Genomic DNA, 19118 nt, shown 5'->3' on the forward strand with positions numbered 1-19118 from the left:
TAGAAAGTAGACACAGATATCTAAATGCAAACATATATAAACATGCAAAGATGTTCTGCACACACCCACACGCACAACCAAACAGATGCACAAATCAACCAAAAAGACAGCAACTAAATCCTTATGGTCCTCTATTCTTCCAGGCCATGCCTCCCTGAAAACATTACCTTAGCTGACGTTTTGGCTAAAATGTCTTGCAGTTCCATAATTTTCTGCACAAGTCCATGGAAATCGTTACAAGTTGGGCATGCTGGAGTAAGAAGATACACATACTAGTAACAAAATCTTATGTACGATAGGTTCAGTCATATCAAAGCTGACAAGTAATATACTAAAAGTTAAAGTTTTAAGAAAGCTTGAGGTCAAAAAGTAAGCACAAAGCACACCTTTCATTTTATGGTATAAGAATTAACAGACTTACTCCGATTAAGATCTGGGCATTGAGAAATAAATCCTTGAGGCATGACAAGTAATTGCACATCTTGCATTATGCCCTGTGAGCACATGGGAAAAAAAAAGCAAGGATGTATTATTTTTACCTGTCAAAATTACATTTTTCATTCATCATGTAAAACATTAAAGCCCACACAGGAAAACTTCCTGATAAAAACAGTATTTATGAATACACAGTTCCTTTCACCCAATGCAGAGATAGAAGAATAAAGAGAAAGTGAAATAGTTAGAAGCGCATGTACAGGCGTACTGAATCATTTTTAAAGATTTTAAATATTAAATGTCAAGAAGTAATTATGTGGCAAGAGTTTGGTTGTTTTTAATTCATTGTTATTTTTAGATAGCCATTGCAGAAAAAGCTTGAAAATGACCTTTAAAAGTAATTTGGAAAGCAGTTGCAGTTTTAGTTATTTTCAAACGCTCAAATAAAATTCAATTTTTTTCACTAGGCTACAACTGTCAGATAGAAGGGCAGATTAAAGAAATCTGAGTCAGGAAAAACACACCCACACAAACCCTTTATGATTTTGGTATGGGTCTTTTCATGAAGCATGCCCTGTGCCAAGAAACTACATATCTCTTACACAGCTGTCGAGTTGCATGTTGGCAAGAACGTGGGAAAACAGGAAGCTTAGTATGAAATTGAAATATGCCAAATGGAAATGCTCCATCCAGAAGAGATCACACGGTTTTGGGCAGAATTTACATGCATCCTTAGTCATTAAGATATAATTAGCAGCCACTTTGCTGCTTTCCAAAAGCAAAGGCCAAATAGCCATCCTATCATGCACACTCCAGATGTCACTTTCATCCAGGATTCTCTCCCTGTATCTCCAAAACTCCTTCTTAGAAGGAAAAGCAAAATAATTTCAACCAGTCTCAGTGTGCTTCTGAAGTAAATGTTTTAAGACAATAAGAAAACAATATAAATTAAATGCAAAAGGTCAAATTTCATCCAGGCACACAAGGCATTCCATACAGATGTTGCAAAGTCACAGCAAAATAGTTTTGGCTTCGAATGAATGACTGAGGGTGACCTACGTGATCTATGGAGAAGAGAAGATGTTACTGAGGGGCAACCTAAAAGATACATAAGTGTCATGATGACTTTTCTCCCTTAACAAGTGTTCTAGTATTCAGGACAATTGGATGCTTCCCCATGCTTTGCAAGGAACTGCAGTGATTATCTGACAGTGGAAAAGTAAGGATGCTAGAAATAGGACTCCACATCATGACCTCCCACAGCATGTGTTCTGGAAAGCAAGAACAAAGTCCTCTTTGAAGAGCACACTGAAAAGCTGACCATATTCAATTCTCCTCCCTTTCTTAGTGTCATTAAGCGTAAATTCATTTCTACTCAGGGTACAGGATTTCTGTGAATAGGAAGAATTGCAGGGTCCAACCCACTCAGATTGATGAGAGCTTAAAGCTTATATTTCACTGAATATTTGGGCAAGTACTCAAATCACTTAGCTATTAACCAACAAAAAAGCTCCTCCAGCTATTTGAGGAGTTTTATTCATCACATAACAGCTGTGATGCTAGCTGGACTCTGCCACTCGACAGGAATTCAAGTTACTTCTTATCACCTCAGAGTAACAAGCAGGAGGCTTCCTAGGGTGCCAAATCATAAGAGGCCATGTGTAGGCTCCAAAAAAACTGCTGGCCCAAATTAAATCATTTCTGGGTGTTAGGTGTGAGAGACTTTATACAATACAGAAATTACATAGCCAGTATTGCTCTTTCAGATTTAGGACCCTATAGCGAAACAGGCACAAGTATGTCCTGGTGTGAATATGCCTACTGACACATTGTTTTAGGGGAGAAATATGAGTTCCAAAATCAAATATAGACAGATAAAATCATTTCAATAAATGGCTAATGATTTTGAGTACTTTGGTCCCTCTGAACAAGCCATTTAAGACCCACTGATAGTAGCCTGATTTTCTGAAACAAGTGAGCAAATAGATCTCAGAAAATCCAATAAGTGAAGTTGTCACACAATGAGTGCCTAAAAATATTGTTGTTCTATCTTGTTCTAATGCTTTTACAGAGGAGAAGATGGAGACCCCCACCTCTCTACAAGCTCTTTTCAGGGAGTTGTAGGGACCAGTAAGGTCTCCCCTAAGCCTCCCCTCCTGCAGACTAAATGATCCCAGCTCCCTCAGCCACTCTCCATAAGACTTGTCCTCCAGGCCCTTCGAAGCCTTGTTGCTATTCTCTGGATATGCTTCAGGGCCTCAACCCCTTTCTCGCAGTGAGGGGCCGTGTAGGCTCTCTAAAACATTGAGAAATGCTGAAAGTCCTCATCTTCTTGACTGACGTATCTTCTGTACAAGTGTCAGATTTGCAGAGGTAGTTTAATCATTTGTACTATGTTATGCTGAAGAAATCACTTAGCACATATCTTTACCATATCAGTGCTCTTCTAACAGCTATCAGTTTCTGTATTTCTGCTAAACTGGTTTGCATTTGTAGCTGAGGGAAAAATTTCAGGTTTTTGGCTTATTTTGTTCCTCTTGAAAAGCAAGAAGAAAAAAAGACAATTAAAAATACCAGTCTCCTATTGGAGTATTCATTTTTCTATACCAAATGAGCTTCTTCATGGTGACGAGTTGGCAAAAATAATTGAGACAAGCTATGACAAGGCACAAATAAACAAAATGAATATTAAAAATAAATATTAAAAATTATACATATAACTATAAATACATAGAATGAATGGAGTGTGTTTAGTTTAGGCAATGCATTAATATTTTCTGATTTTATTATAGGATTCAACTGCCTACAAGGAGGGTAATGGGACTGCACTGTGTACGGCATCCACAGGCATTCATCAAAGAAGCTCCAGAGAGAATTAAGGCCAAAACACAAACTGAGGTTGTGACCAATGAATGCTACCTAATGGATTAGGAGGAATCAAAAATTACAGTTCAAATACAGCATGCACTTCCAGGTGTTTGTGGTGTGTGTATCTGTATATATACAAACACACACACGTATATATGAATGTAGGTCACTATAAAGTAATGCCTCCTATTTATTTCCAAGGAAACTACAATGGATACAAACAGCACAATGAATCTATTTGATAGAGCAAATTCTCAGCTACAAAGTGCTATTTTTCAACATTGTCACCACCATTATCTATGTTTTTGGCAGTGATGAATAAGAGCCTGTATGCTGTGCTCACAAGAATCTGCACCGGCAGAGGAGAACCACTGTTTCACAGCTGTTATGACAGCATCATTGTTAGGAAAACATTGCCCACACAGTCCTCCTTTCATTGGCCCAAATAGATGGAAGTCAAAATGCACCAAATCCAGACTATATAGTGGGAGTGGTAGGACAGTGCAGACAAGATTGGCAGTGTGCTCCATGGTCTTCAAACTGGTCCCAGGCCCAGAGTTTTTGTGCTGCAAGAGAAAGGCAGTTCTCTCCTCTACCCTACTCTGGAAGTTTGAGCCTTCATCTTTGTCAGCATCACAATGTAGCTGTCAGAGTTGATGGTTTGTCCAGGTTCCAGGAAATCTAGAAGGATCACCCCTTTCCTATCCCAAAAGACCACTATGGACTGTGTCCTGAACTTCTTCAGAGGGGAATTCACATGTTACCATCACAGGGACAGCTTTTCTATCTCCGGTTCACAGTGGTGACACCACGTCTCATCGCTGGTTATGATGTGATCTAGGTAACTGTCACTATCAGTCTCATTGGTTCAACATATTCTGACCAACTTGCATAGGGTGTTCTTTCTGTTTCTGTGTGAACATCTGTGGGACACACCTGGCTCAAACTTTGTAATATTGCAACATTATCACCATTGTTTCCAATGCACTGCACAGCCAATTCACAAGAGTGAGCTCATCAAGGCGTTCTTCATTTCATAATGTGACACATTCTGGACGCATGTGCTTTGTCATGCATGTCATTGTTGCCACTGCTGAAATGCACCACCCACTGCCTCACTGTACTTATGTCCACTGGTTGGTCTCCATTAACGTTCAGCAAATTTTGATAAATGTCAAAGGTTGCAATTTTTTTCCGCTTGGAGGAATTTGGTGCTTCATATCTTTGCCTCACACGAGCTTCCATATCAGATGCCTATTTGTCGGACTGCCCTTCTGCTGCCAGCTGTTGCATGGCAAAAAAATATAACAGGATACTGGTGGGAAGGTTCTGCCTCTACCAACATCCACCTCTGATGTCATGGACCAAAGTAGTAAAATAGGAGGCATAACTTTTGGATCAGCCCTCATGTGTTTATTTATTTGTTTGTATGTTTATATAAAAGGACAAACAGTAAGCAAAAATGCATGTTGAAATATTTTCCTCTGTGGAAATGAGACTGGAGTTCCTCAGACCATAGTGTTCTGTGGCAAAAACTACCTATCTAGCTATTAAATTAATATAAATATTTATTTCCTGGAATTGCATTTCTCTTGGCCATTTACCTTTCTCAGCCTTAAACCGCTTCACAGCACATCATGGCACTAAGAACTGCTATGACTGCAGAATCACAGAATGACTGATGTTGGAAGGAACTTTCTGAGATCATCTACTCCAACCCTTTGCTCAAGCACAGCCACCTAGAGCAGGCTTCCCAGGAACATGTGCTAGCAGCTTTTGAATATCTCCATCGTGGTCTAAAAATCTCCACAGAAAAAGTATTTTCCTATGTTCCAACTGAATTTCAGGTTTTTCAGTCATAGTCATATTCCATCTACATACACTCGTGCCAGTAAGTTGAGTAAACTCAGCTGAACAGAACTACAAGTCTCACCTGACAGACCCTTCATATCATGGAATATTTACTCTATTTAAACTGCTTAAAGGCAGAGTAAACTGCATTCACTTTCACCTTAGTTCACATTTTTCTCCTCTGCATACCTTAAAATAACCGTGTGCATTATTCCTCTGTCCCAGCCAAAAGGTTGTACCCAAAGGTAAGTCCATGAAGGGCTTCTCCACAACTCTTTCATAGATTCTGAAAGGCAAGAAAAAAAGTACGTTCCAGGTTGTTACCTTTTCATTTACTGAGAGCTGGAATGTTCCAGAAGTGACAACTTATTATAAAACAACACTCTTTACTTACTTATTGCAGTCCACATGTAAAATCAAGTGAGAGGCACTGATTGCTAAGGAAAGCCTGTGCCACTTATCATCTGCCAGGATGTATGGGAATACTTCTGTGTGGGAGCGATGGCTGCCTGTACGATAATGCAACCTGATTTCATTTCGATGACCGCTGCTTTCCAATTCCAGATACCTGTACCATAAATGCATCACCACGTCATGAACCATTCTTATCAGCACAGCAACATTTTACATCACATAACTTCTCATTACCATGCAGGAACTATTTAAAAGAGGGGGAATGACGGAAGGGATACAAAGATGAAAGCAGACGTTTTACATAATGGAAGGTTCTATCTTTCATGTAAGAACACAAGGTCCCAGGCTGAAGATTTTTTCTTCTAGCAACAGTACTTCACAAAACATGATCTCACTGAAAACATAATTATCCTATTATGAATAATTGCATTATATCCTGAAAGCACAGTATGGATACTCTAAAGGCATTAATGCACTAAAAACACCACCAAGTTCTGTGATAGGTACTTTGTTAGCCATTACCAACAAATGAAGTAAGTAAGAACTGAGACAGGGCACTGCCTTGTTTGTTCTTGGATATTTAGTTGACATCTCTTTTCATTTTTCATAATGAAATTTTTCAAAAGAAATTCGAAGTCAAGAAATACTAATTCTTAATATTTTATGTGTATATACATAAATTGTTAAATGCATATGTGGTTGTGGTATATATATATTTATATACACATGCATTTATACGAATGTATGTATATGTAAATAGATGTATAGACTGAGTTAAAAAAGGTAGTGCAGTCGTCCCAGGATGCACGCACCATACAACAGGTTTGCAGATTGAGGATGTAGGCTTGGCTGGTTAAATGGCTGCAGATAATTTAAAAAGCACTCCATAGCCAAACTTGCTGCATTCTCAAACAAACCTATTTCTTGCATATTGAACCTCTTCTAGGAAGAAGTTTAGCAAACTATTTCTCTTCCAATTGTTCAGTTTCTCATTTTTAAAGTTCCTCCTTTAAAACAAGAGGAAAAAAGAAAAACAGAAATGAAGATTCTCTAATAATCATACACAACCCACAGATAAAGAGTAAGGAAGATAACAATATGTAGACAGATACTGAAAATCTAGGAGGATGGGCAATATATTTTTATATAGTTTTGCTGTTACATCTGCAGTCAAGCATGGCAGTGCTTTGTAAATCTGTGTGCATGTGTATTAGGGTGATGTAGTTTCTTTCAATAGGCCATCCATATTAAAGAACAGACAAGAAAATGATTACAGCTTTCAAAAGGGGAGATGAGGAGACCAAATCAAAACCATCTTGTATAGTCATTATCACTAGGAGGAGGATGGGCTCACTGCACATCTCTCCTTCCTTCAGGATTTTTCACAGTGAAATATGCCTAGCAACAGCACAAAAACAATTATCCTTTTGCAGAACTGGCAAAGGGCAATTTCTTCTTCCTCCCCAATATTAACAAAGCAGTTAACTAAAGTCAGCAGTAAATTTTATAATCTGCGATCATTTGCGTACTCACGGCCCAAAAATAGTTTCTGCACTGGCAAGAAGTTTGAACTAATTGAAGGCTTGGCTGGCAAAAAAAAAAATGGGCAATAGTGGCAGAGCATCAGTCAACTTAATAATCTCCTTCATAACTCAAGCGTCAAGGATAAGAATAAGGTCATGCTCAACCTAACAAAGAAGGTGAACATTATCGAACAGGACTCCTCCAGCAACTTATAAATGAGTCCACCCACTTGCAGATATAATTTGGAAAAAGGAAGTCATGAACGTATTGAAACATCATCTACTGTTCAAGCCAACAGCTAGCTCACACTCTCTTCAAAGTCAATGGCAGAACTGATCCCAACATAGAGTTCCAGCAGACAGGCAGGAAACAAAGCAGAGATACAGTCAGTATGGAAGGTATGAAATGAATGCTTGTGTTGTCCCTTATGCAGGTGACATTAAGAGATGCCCGAGAATACAAATCCCCTGAAATACAAATTCCCCAAATAAAAAAAGACATTCTGTAAAATTTCAGAAATGAAGAATTGCTGAGAGATAATGCTGATGTTCTATGATGCTGCAAATGAAACTTCCTGTACGAAGCTGTGCAAAAATTCTGGACACTTGTGGTTTGGATTTCACTGTGATTAACTCACTGCTTTGACATGCACATCAATCTCTTTTGTTATTCCATTTGGTAAACTGTAATAAATGCCTTTACCTTATGAAGGCATGATGATTTTTTGAGAAAATAAGTATTAAAATTAAAAAATAAATTAATAGCCATTAGGATAATTCTAATTTATCATTGATTGATGTACTGTAGAGGCAGCAGGAAAAGACGTTTAGAAAAGCAAAGGCAGTGACACCCAAAACAATATTCCCTTTAGCCTGAACTAATGCTGAGACACAGAAACACAGAGAACTGAGTATGAATCACTTCAGTTTTTACAAAATATTGCACTTGATATTCTACCTTTCCCTGTTTGTTTAACTTCCAGGACTTAAACAGATCTGGTTCCATTTAACAAACTTCAGAAGACAGAAACAGCCTCAGGTCTAGCAACAGGGCCTGGGTAGGAATGCCAAGGCTGCCGGAGGCAAAGCTTCTCTCTCTTCTGTGAGACTGCAACAGCATACGCCTGGGTGTGCACCTTCCAAGGGTTTGGAATGGCAGTTGAGAAAGTAAGCTATGCATAAGCAAATAGCTCTGGATGTTAAAAACTTGTTTATATGAGAAAAATATTTTAAACTCCTCTATATTCTCAGGACTACTACTCTATTGAGAGATAAAAGAGAGCGATCTTGTTTTCTAAAGGACTTACTTCCTGAGGAAACAACAACTGCACCACACTGCAGGCATGTCCTAAGAACCTCATTACAGAAGTTTTCAGGGAACTTCATAGCTGAATGACTGTTTTCTTGCCTACACCATCCCATCTCAGTCCACTCATCTCGGTGCCATCAGCCAAGAAATTCAGCATAGCAATGTCACTGCTAATTCTCCCAACAGCTCCCAGCTGCTCTTCTGTACTGGGAAGGTGAATGGCTCTTTGAGTAAAAGATAAACCACAAGGAAAACGTCTTTTATCAGAGGGTAGTGAGGCACTGGCACAAGCTGCCAAGAAAGGCTGTGGATGCCCCATCCCTGGAGGCATTCGAGGCCAGGTTGGATGGGGCCCAGGGCAGCCTGAGCTGGTTGGTGGCAGCCCTGCCCACAGAAGGGGTTGGAACTGGATGGGCTTTAAGATTCCTTCTAACCCAAACCATTCAATGATTCTATGCTAAACAGTGTGACAGGAGGACCTGCCTCTCCCTTCACTAAAGCCCACAATCCCTGTCACCGTTTAATCAGTATCAGCCTATTTGATGTTAACCTTCTAAAGCCCACACATTCTTTGTGACAAACAGAAGTAACTTAGCAGGGAGATGACATGATTAGGGTTATAATGTTTGACATTAGAAGAATAAAATGTTAACCTTAAAGGCTGTTGCAGCTCAGTGGAGCACTCTGTGCTTTCACAATCATTTCAAAGGCAACAGCCAAGGCCACAGTAAGACTGGCCAGTCTGTGTAGAGACCAGCCAGAGAGCAATTCCTGCTGTGCTGACTCAGAGGAAGAAATTTGTCTCAATTGCCCCAGAGAAAGCTGAGAAAGGAAACAGCGATTATTTCTCTGCTGCCCAGCACTGATCTATCGTAACCACTGAGTGCAGATCCTAGTACCACAGCTCAGTGGTAGACCTGTAGTGCCCCAGGGCAAGAGGTCAGTACTGGACATGCTCTTCATGCTCCTAGATGCACCTGGAGACCGCAGAAGTTCAAATCAGGATGTGCAGTCAAAACCTTGAGATCTGGGAGGCAAAAAAACTGGGGATGTGCTGTATGAAGTAGCAGTCCTTCAGAAGAGGGAGGTATGGCCCTTCAGCAAGTGGTCAGTGTTAGTAACCCCAACTCTCTGATAACTCATCTGCTCATTTGACATTCCAGCTTGCACAGCACATGCGCACTGCAGCTGCTCACTCTTACTCCAGGCAACTAATAAAAATCAACTTCAGTTTAGAGCATGTAGGCAAGCATTTAAAAGCTAAAAGATATCATGTCTGAATTTATTACACAGTGGGTTTTTGTCTTTTTAACAACTTTTACTACTCTCAGTTACAGATACAGTGTAAAAACAAGTTTTCATGGCTTTTTTATTTACACTAAGAAGAAAAGGAAAACTAATAAAACTACAGAGGAATATATATATAAGAAAAAATAAATCCTTGTCTCTGTTACTTATGAAAGTCATAAAACCATGATACATAGCTTCTGGCACTGTCTGTGAAGGTGCTAACTGCAGACAGAAGCACACCAAGGAGGATCCTAACTATTATGCAGAACGGACAGCAGTAGGCCATGCCATAAATCTGGGTGACAATGTCCCTTGAGAGGGGGTTCTGAAAGGCAAAGCAATCCAGGAAGGTTGGTCCTTCATCAAAAACAAAATCTTAGGCAGTGTTCTCACAAAGTTGGAATAAGAATCAGGAGCTGAGGTTACACTGGTCTTCCCAGAGGACTCTGAGAGGAGATATCCTCCCAGAAGCTGCTGATCTGAAATAGCAAAAATTAAGGGCTGGTATTACAGCACATTGTTCATGTTGTCCCAGTTTGAGCTGTGAATATGAATCAAATTAAATTCCAAAACGATAAATACTTTTTAAAAACAGAATTCTTGCTCTCACTCCTCCCACTGATCTCACTAACCTCACTTATCAGTATGTTTCTTCCCACTCTGCTTTCACTATCACACAGCCCTGTTAACATCTACTTTGTCCTTCTGTGGCTTCCTATTCTACCAAATATCAATGAAGGAAGAAACTTTCCCAGAACAAACAGAAAAGCAAAGGAATAAACCATACATTTCACTCTTTCAGCAGACAGCAAGAAGACTTCAAAAGCAACAAACCTTCTGATATATACTAATATGTACTAATAAAAAGGACATGTATTCAACCTAACTCCTCCTCTTTCCTACTCTGACAGAATACAGATTCCTTTGAATTTCTCTAAACAAATGCATATCAAATGACAGCAAAGAATAGCGATATCTGTCAAAATTCACGTTTAACACTTTCAGTGGTGTTTATCAGTAGATAAATAGAAACAAACCTTTTATCTCTTATTCAAGTAGACCTGTCACCAGTCTGAATTCAGACTACAGAATCCAGGCTCATAGGAGCTTTTGGTAACAAGTTCTCCACCAGATGACACTGAGTCTCCACCAAATGCACTGGCACCTGCAATGATTTACATCAGCAGACCAACTGACCTCTCTTGACATAATAAAGGTTACAGGAAGGTGTGTTTTAAGGTAGGTGTTCATTACTGAGAAGAATTTACATTCTATTTGCAACATTCTTCTTTTCTTTTTCCTTTTTTGACAGGAAGCATAAGCTATACAGAAGGAAAAACAAGCAATAGTGACAAGCCATCAATCAACCAGTACTTAAAGAAACAGCACTCACAGTGCTGTGAGATTAAATTCAGTGTAACACAAAACTACTGCTTTACAAGTACCTCCATCCAACCATACATTCAAGGATATAAGTTAAGTTCCCATACAAAAAGAAGCATGGAATCTTTCTCTTTTGGGTAGAGGAAAGAGCCTGGCCAAGGTGTCACTAAATACATAAGGAACCTTACATGTTAGTTTTAGGATCTTCTTGAGTACTATAATACCTAAAGGATGAGAGAAAATATCATTTTTTGAAACCTTTGATGAAACATACAAACATACAAACTTCATCAAAAGAAAAAAAAAGTCCGACCCCAGAGAAGTTTTAAATCACTAGAGGAAGTCAGCTCAAAGGAGATGATTGACTATTACAAACAAGTTGCAAAAGGTTCGTGATTATTATCAGAATAGTAAGAAACAAAGATTTACTACCAAAAAATAAAACAAAACAAAACCCAGAATATTACAACTGTCCATGCATCCAGCAAAGTCCATATGTCAGCAGAATGGTTTAAAAAGCTGAAACCAACTAGAACTTCTTTTGGTATAGGGAACAGCCATATACAGCTTAACTTTTGAAAATTAATCCCATTTTATTCTTACCTAATATGTATGTTAGTGATGGGAGAGGAAAAATATCCCTCAAATAAAACCTATGTAACTCTACACTGTTCATTTAAGAAGTAAACATTGAAAGCTTTTTTCAGGGAAATGCGTTTGCAGCAAATCTTGTAATGTCAGAAAGAAGAGACTTAATACTGCAATCCAGAAGTAGAGATGCTCATACATCAAAGGCATACAACTATTTTAGTAAGATAGTCAGAAGATGCAGCAAAATTCACGCATCAAGAGTTTTCACCTCTGGCAACCTATCTGCTTGTATGGAAAAATGCATAACAGAGAAATTGCATAAGATAATTTCCTCCTAGATACTGAAAAGGTCTCACACTACTGTACAGAGCAGCATATTTGAGAGCAGATAATCAGAATACTTGAGTAGTGGTGAAAATAACTATCATATAAGGCAGAAATTGAATAAATTAGTGGAGAAATATAATGAAGTGTAGGAAATGCATGTCCACACTATTCTACTGATTTCAGTATTTTGCTTCAGGTTACAAAAATAGTAACTGAAGGAAAGAATGGTTAAACTGCAATCCAATTATTTCATCATTTAAGGGTCCTAATATACAGAACCTGAAGAGATATGGATATAACGTCAGTTGCATAAAGGCATCTAACCACGAGGGGAGGAAAAGGCTACATTGCTCCACTGTTGCCAGTTAAATGAAAATATACAACAGAATAGGGATGTCTAACATATATTAAAGCTCTGTCGCAGATAAAAGTTATCTCTGCCCGTTCTTTCATCATGAAGCTCAGATGAATTCAGAAGCGAAGTTAGGAGGCTAATAGTGCTTAAAGTGAAGGCTGAGGATAAGCACAGAGCAATCAGTGTTTAACAGCACTTCCACACAGACTTCAGGCATCACTTCATTAACAGCATTCAAAATATTTAACATATTGCTGTAAAGTACAAACCATTTTAGACAGGGCAGTCTGCGTAGTCAAGGTGATCTTCTCAAGTTAATTAAACATTTCTAACTTCTATCTTTCAGACATAAGCAATACACCGCTGTGCCCAGCAATTTGTCTTTATCTGCCTGAAACCCATCTGAACAATCATAGATGTGCAATTCTGATATACTGACAACACAATAATATTCTTGAAAGGATGATTTCCAAACTGTACTCCAAAACCACCACTACCTGAACTCTTCCGTTGCTCTAAACAGTGGGGGGGGGTGAAAAAGTAATTTCTGTAGAAGAATATGAGCAAATTTGAAAGGAAAATTTATATATCCAGTTTTTGATTCATTCATTTTTTGAATCAGAAAAATTATCTCAAGTACATCACTCTAAAGAAAAATATGAAATCTAAAAAGTAACTTTAATTTGTAACTGTAATTTAACCTCGGTTGTTGCAAATTAGCACATGTGTTCTAAGTGCCCAGACCCCTGCAAAAAGAGGATGTTTATACTCTTACTTTCAAAAATGTGTGAAGTATATCCTGAACCACTGAACAAAGAAACATACCTTTTCCACTTTTTAAAGAACATTTTGCTTTTATTTTCCCTAGAAATTAGAACTAGAAGGTGTTATGAAAACTGTATAAAATAAAACATAAGAAAATCAACTTGTCTGATGAGTGATTATACCTATCAGTTATTGTTGCCTCCAGCTTTTCTCACCACCATTTCCTGAAGGCAGAAAAGCAGGAGCCGGCACTGGCCCTTGTAAACTAAGAATGTAGTCAGGTATGACTGCTCCACAACACAGGAGCTCAATACCTGCACAATTTTAGTGACTTCAGAGGAGAAACACAAAGCTGAAGCTGGTGCAGTGGAGTCCATCAGCAGTCTTAAAATGACTGCTGTGACAGAGTTCACAAGAAGTTGTTTAAAAATTGAAGAACTGTTGCAAAGAAGTCCCTGGACAGAAATGGGCATATCAGAGAGATGGAAATCTGGCACGGAAGAAGCAGTTATTGAATGCAAACCATATAAATGCTTCCTTTATCTCCCTGCAGAGAAGGACCTGGGGGTTCTGGTGGATGAAAAACTGAACATGAGCCAACAGTGTGCTCTTGCAGCTCAGAAAGCAAATGGTATCCTGGGCTCCATCAGAAGAGGGGCGGCCAGCAGAGACAGGGAGGTGGTTGTCCCCCTGTGCTCTGCTCTTGTGAGGCCCCATCTGGAGTACTGTGTCCAGGTCTGGGACCCCCTGCACAAGAAAGACAGGGAGCTGTTGGAGAGGGTCCAGAGGAGGGCCACAAAGATGATGAGGGACTGGAGCACCTCCCCTACGAAGGCAGGCTGAGGGAGCTGGGCTTGTTCAGCCTGGAGAAAAGAAGGCTGCGGGGGTGACCTCATTGCAGCCTTTCAGTACCTAAAGGGAGCCTACAAACAGGAGGGGAATCAACTCTTTGAAAGGCTTGATAACTGCAGGACAAGGGGAAATGGTTTTAAGTTGAGCGAGGGAAGATTTAGGTTGGATGTTCTTTACAGAGAGATTTAGGGGGAAGTTGAGAGAGTGGTGAGGTGCTGGAACAGGCTGCCCAGAGAGGTCGTGGATGCCCCGTCCCTGGACGTGTTCAAGGTCAGGTTGGATGGAGCCCTGGGCAGCCTGGTCTAGTATTAAATATGGAGGTTGGTGGCCCTGCCTGAAATTTTTATTCTCCTTCATCATGAAATAAAAGCCACAACATACTGCAGGCAACTCAGATGTTAGCCTAATTCCAATGTTATCAACACCAAACTAGGCTAGCCCTCAGTTTTTGCACAATTAAATCAAGTAAAGCCTATTATGACACACAGACAGCACTCTGTACATTGTAGTACAGAATAGAATCATAGAATGGCATGGGTTGGAATGGAACAGACCTCAATGACTATCCAATTCCCCTGCTGTGGGTCATCTACCCTGGCCTTGAGTGAGCCCAGGGATGAAGGATCCACAGCTTCTCTGGGCAACACAGAACAGGACAGAAAGTAAATATTTAATAAAAGCTTAAGGGCATATCTGGTTTAATAGCCACAAGCACTTTCTGGCCATACTCCTGTTGAGACTAATATTACACCTGCTAAAAACAAAGTTTTACCCTGATAGTAATAGGATCAGACTAGGTGTAATATTTTTAAAACAAATTCAGGATTGTTTTTTGGTTTTTGGTTTTTTTTTTTTCATTAGATGACCTAATATTCTCTGCAGGAAAGCTATGAAATATGCAGATGGAGATAAATAATCTATAAGACTTTTTTCTTCTCCTTTGATTATCCTTGTAAGGAGACACCAAAAACAAACATAGAGCATATATCCCTACAGAAATTTTATAAACAAAAATTAGGCATCACTTAAGATGCAAGAAGATACAGAGAGCACGCTGGTTACCAATGGCAATAGGAAGTTTTTTTCAGCAAGATGAGTTATCTTCAGTTTTCATTATAATGTAACAACATTAGAAGCACAGTATTAAAAGTTTCCATGGTTAAGAGCAAAAGGGCTAAAAATGCTCAGCAATGTATCTGCAGTTAAAATATCTACAAAATGTAGACCTTATTTCAGCCAGAAACCTTGGGAAATGCAGGCTTCTTGCTTTCAATTGTACTTAGACATATGAAACTTCAAGATGCAGATAAACAGAAGACAGAAATGTAATAACAAAACCTGTAAATATTTAAGTTTTGAGAGAAATTTCACCAAAGAAGTGTGTTGCCAATATATTAAAAAACAACAACAACAAAAGAACGTAACTACTCATTCCTAAAAATATACCAATATAAAGTAATTGGATTTTCAGAGTCCTGCTTGTTAGCCTTTTATAACTGTATTTTACATGGGTATAAGCAGATGACATGGTCCAACCGATGCAAATGAGGTAAGAAGCAATATGTTTGCATGGTCACATGACCTGCAAGTAGCACAGCTTTAACCTTTATTTTAATTTGGCGGCTGGACAAGATCAATTCAACATATTCTTGTTAACAGAAGAGCAGTGCTGGTCCTTTTGTCCAGTCTTACACACTTCAAGGACTAATTACCTCTTCAAACAACTCCTCAAATCCTTTTGCAACCCTTCAATGAAAGTTCATCACACGTACTCTTTGTACCTTACTATCACAATCTTTGTGTTCATGAGCTAATATTTTCCTCCCAGTCGACCACCATCAAGTGAATATTCATCAGGTTTGGCTCACTACATTACAGACTTTTTTAATCTTCTCTTTCTTCATGCCATTCCGAGGAGCAGGAAAGGCTCTACAGCAAACACTGCCTCCTTTTAGAAAGGCTACACTTATTCCTTTTTCCAAACACTGAGTTTCACATCGATGATCTCTTTGCCCACCTCTGCAGCTCCCCTGGCAGAAGGAGAGCAGCCTGCACTAAGGAGCAGCCTGTGTCCATTCTGAGACATATACCTAAAAACACTCAACCAGTACACTGCGAACTTGTTCTCAAGCACTTGAGAGCTTGTTTACTGTCAGGAGCTTGCTCTGGCTAGCTCTGGAGAATGCCATCACCCCAATCAGACACATGAATGTGATACAAACAGAAAAAGGATGGCAAAAAGCTCATTTTGTTAATGTAATAGAAGGAAATTTGAGTACTGGAACTTTGTATTTTATACCTGTCCAGATTCACAAAGCCATCAGTTACCAGCTTAGGGCCCATAAACCATAAGAAATACAAGACAGAAACATTCCCTGTGGCAGCATCCATCTTCTGGGTGACAATCAGAGGTCACAACTTACCAGCAACAGCAAGAAACCAAACGTAACTAAAACTCACTTGCTTCCCCTCAGGGTAATTTTTACTCTCTTTTCCAAACTCACTAAGTTTCAGAGTGGTGACGTCTTTCCCTATCTCTGCAGCTATTCTGGCACATTAAAGTCTTGTCTCTCATTTTGAAATATCAACTTTAGTTGTGTTAGTCCTATCAGCAGCACAACCAATCCCTGCTCTTGTAAATGCAGAAAAAAGCTTAGCTAGATCCCAGCTAGCCCTACAGACCAACTTCCTCCTTCATGCCAAAATAAGCTTGTCCATCTGGGGTGATCTACACATATGATGGTAAAACCTATATTAGAAACTCACTATTCCCAGCTGCCCAATTCTGCCCACCAAGCACTGCTAGCTCTTGCAGGTGTTGTAGGCAACAGCTAGCAGAGCAGCCACTTGGCACAACCGTGATGCAATTTCAATGAGCATAATGCAGAGGCATTCAAACACCCCCTTGAAGTGTTAAAGATATTTTCATACACTTGGCATAATGACCTATAAAAATATCTTCATTATCTTTTTTTTTCCTTTTTCTTTTTTTTGTTTTTTTTTTGTTTTTTTAAACAACTGAATTGCATAAGATGGGATCTCTGGGAAAAAGAAAGTACAGCTGAACCACTTTCCAGCACAAAGTAATTGACAACACACCTCCTAATAAGAACTTGTACACATAAATAAATAAATAAATAAATAAATAAATAAATAAATAGGAAGATATTTTAATGTGCTTGAACATCCATCTTTAGCCTATCTTTTATTTCAACTCTGAGGAGAGATCAACAAGAAAGAATTATGGGATTGTACACATGAAAATAGAAAGGACTCTGAACCTAAAGCAGAAATCATCTGTTGCTGGTGCTGATGACTGCTTAAGAGGTGCACATTTTATAACTCCTTTTTATTCTGCCACAGAATCATAGGAAGGTTATCTTTATCAGCCATTACTCGGACAGAAATATAAAGAAATCTTACTCCTCCACTGGTTGTTATTCTATCAAAGAAATAATCCTCAAATGTTTGGGGTAGTTTACTCTTGTTATTTAAAGCTGACACTGCTCTGAGTCAAGTGCTTTGCCTTTTGTTCTGGGCATCAGCCTATAACAGGAATTTTTTGTTTATTTTTTACAGCCCACAGTGTTAAAAACTAATTGGTGAAGAAGCAGATGTATAGGACCGGGCTTTGTGAATCGATGTGACTGTGCAGATGTGAAGGTTTCACACTAGTTGAGCATCTGGTCCTCATGGTTATGACCAACGAGAGAGAACTTTCCATGCCCTCAGCAGCAAGAGACATTTGAAGAGTGGCATCTGTTCCACTTTCCACTGGCAGATTTGAACTTGTGAATTTGTATGAGTCTACATAATATGCCAATTCATTCTCTCTCTATATATATATAAAACCTTCCACACAACAATATTCCTTTAATTTATGTACAATTTTTGACAGTATAAATACACATACTTCCATTAGCTAGCATACAGCCAGTGATACTTACCTGTGATCTAAATGATGAATAGAGAAAATAACCCCTGAATTTAAATGGGCTTGTTTTAAGGTCACCAGGATTGTGAATTCATATTTATTTCTCAACTTCTGAAAAAAGATTTCAGCTGTTTCTGGAGACGCCTTTACACTTCTTGAAGTATCTAAGAAAAAAATACAGAAAAAAACCATTCAGTATAAAATCTTATTTTACTGTACAATCTCAGCTCAAAAAGCTTACAAAAATAACAAGCTAGATCTGAGAAGCACAATGAACAGCTAGGCAAGAGCAGGAATAAAAGTATTTTAAACACCAGCTCTTACATGAAATGAGAGCCATTTAGACAAAAGCGTGCACATTTTCTAGGACATCCATTCTATTCTGGGTAAGGGGGGTTTGTTGGTGACGGTTTTGTGGTGGATTTTTTTCACAACGGGCTCATGATTCTTTTACTCTCTCCATAGATGGCCAGATGGTACTTTGATATCTCATCCAAAATGAGGACTTACTCGCAGTCAAGCACCGAGTGACAACATTGGATATGAGCCCAATTTGCAAAGCGCAACCTGATTTTCTTTTCTATGACTTCTACAAAAATGTTGTGCTTAACAGTTATACATAATTATTATTTAAAAAAAAAAAAAAAACCTACCTTTAGGGAAAATTTACTCAGTTTTAAGAGTTATAAATGAACTTAAGCACTCATCATTTTTCAAAATGTATTGTTGCTAATTAATCACTGTATACTCCAGTTGTTCAGTATGTTACTGCTGCTTCTTGCGCAGGACATCATGAGCATTTCATAGAGTAACTGCACACCCACACAAAAGATTTTGCTGTCAAAAGTCCACGTATAACCAAGGCTGAAGCAGCACTTTTGCTGAATTTATGTAATGCTTAAAGAAAAAAAGGCTCAACTTCAAGCCCCCTTGGAGAGATAATTTACAAAATAAGATGTTAAAATGTTAGAAAAACAATTCCCAAGGTTTTCCATAATACGTTATCCTGGGAAAAAATAATAATATATGTATTTAATGCATAAAATCAATTCATTAGAGTGTGTAATCAACTGTGTAAAAACTAAATCAATTCACAAGCTTCTCGTCATTATAATTTAACCATCCTGCTCTAAGTCAGGGACACTAATTCAGGGACAGCAACAGCAGCAGAGAACTGACTGCAATGGAAAAACTGATCTCCTTTGGCAGAGCTGACGCTGA

The 19118-nt window shown here is 38.7% G+C and overlaps 1 protein-coding gene across 3 annotated transcripts in view; it reads right to left on the reverse strand.

Annotated features, from left to right (window-relative positions):
* Nucleotides 1-19118, reverse strand: part of NELL2 (neural EGFL like 2) — a 145240-nt gene that overhangs the window by 105106 nt on the left and 21016 nt on the right. For all 3 annotated transcript variants that reach the window (XM_085219879.1, XM_085219875.1, XM_085219870.1), the window contains exons 3-7: nucleotides 17911-18061; nucleotides 5549-5722; nucleotides 5344-5440; nucleotides 422-494; nucleotides 168-250 (exon numbers count right to left, since the gene is read on the reverse strand). In XM_085219879.1, coding sequence (XP_085076005.1) covers nucleotides 168-250; nucleotides 422-494; nucleotides 5344-5440; nucleotides 5549-5722; nucleotides 17911-18061 — 578 coding nt within the window. The remainder of the gene's footprint in view (nucleotides 1-167; nucleotides 251-421; nucleotides 495-5343; nucleotides 5441-5548; nucleotides 5723-17910; nucleotides 18062-19118) is intronic.

The sequence above is a fragment of the Meleagris gallopavo genome, chromosome 1 (genome assembly GCF_905368555.1).
Source record: "Meleagris gallopavo chromosome 1, MGAL_WU_HG_1.1, whole genome shotgun sequence".
Classification (NCBI taxonomy): domain Eukaryota; kingdom Metazoa; phylum Chordata; class Aves; order Galliformes; family Phasianidae; genus Meleagris; species Meleagris gallopavo.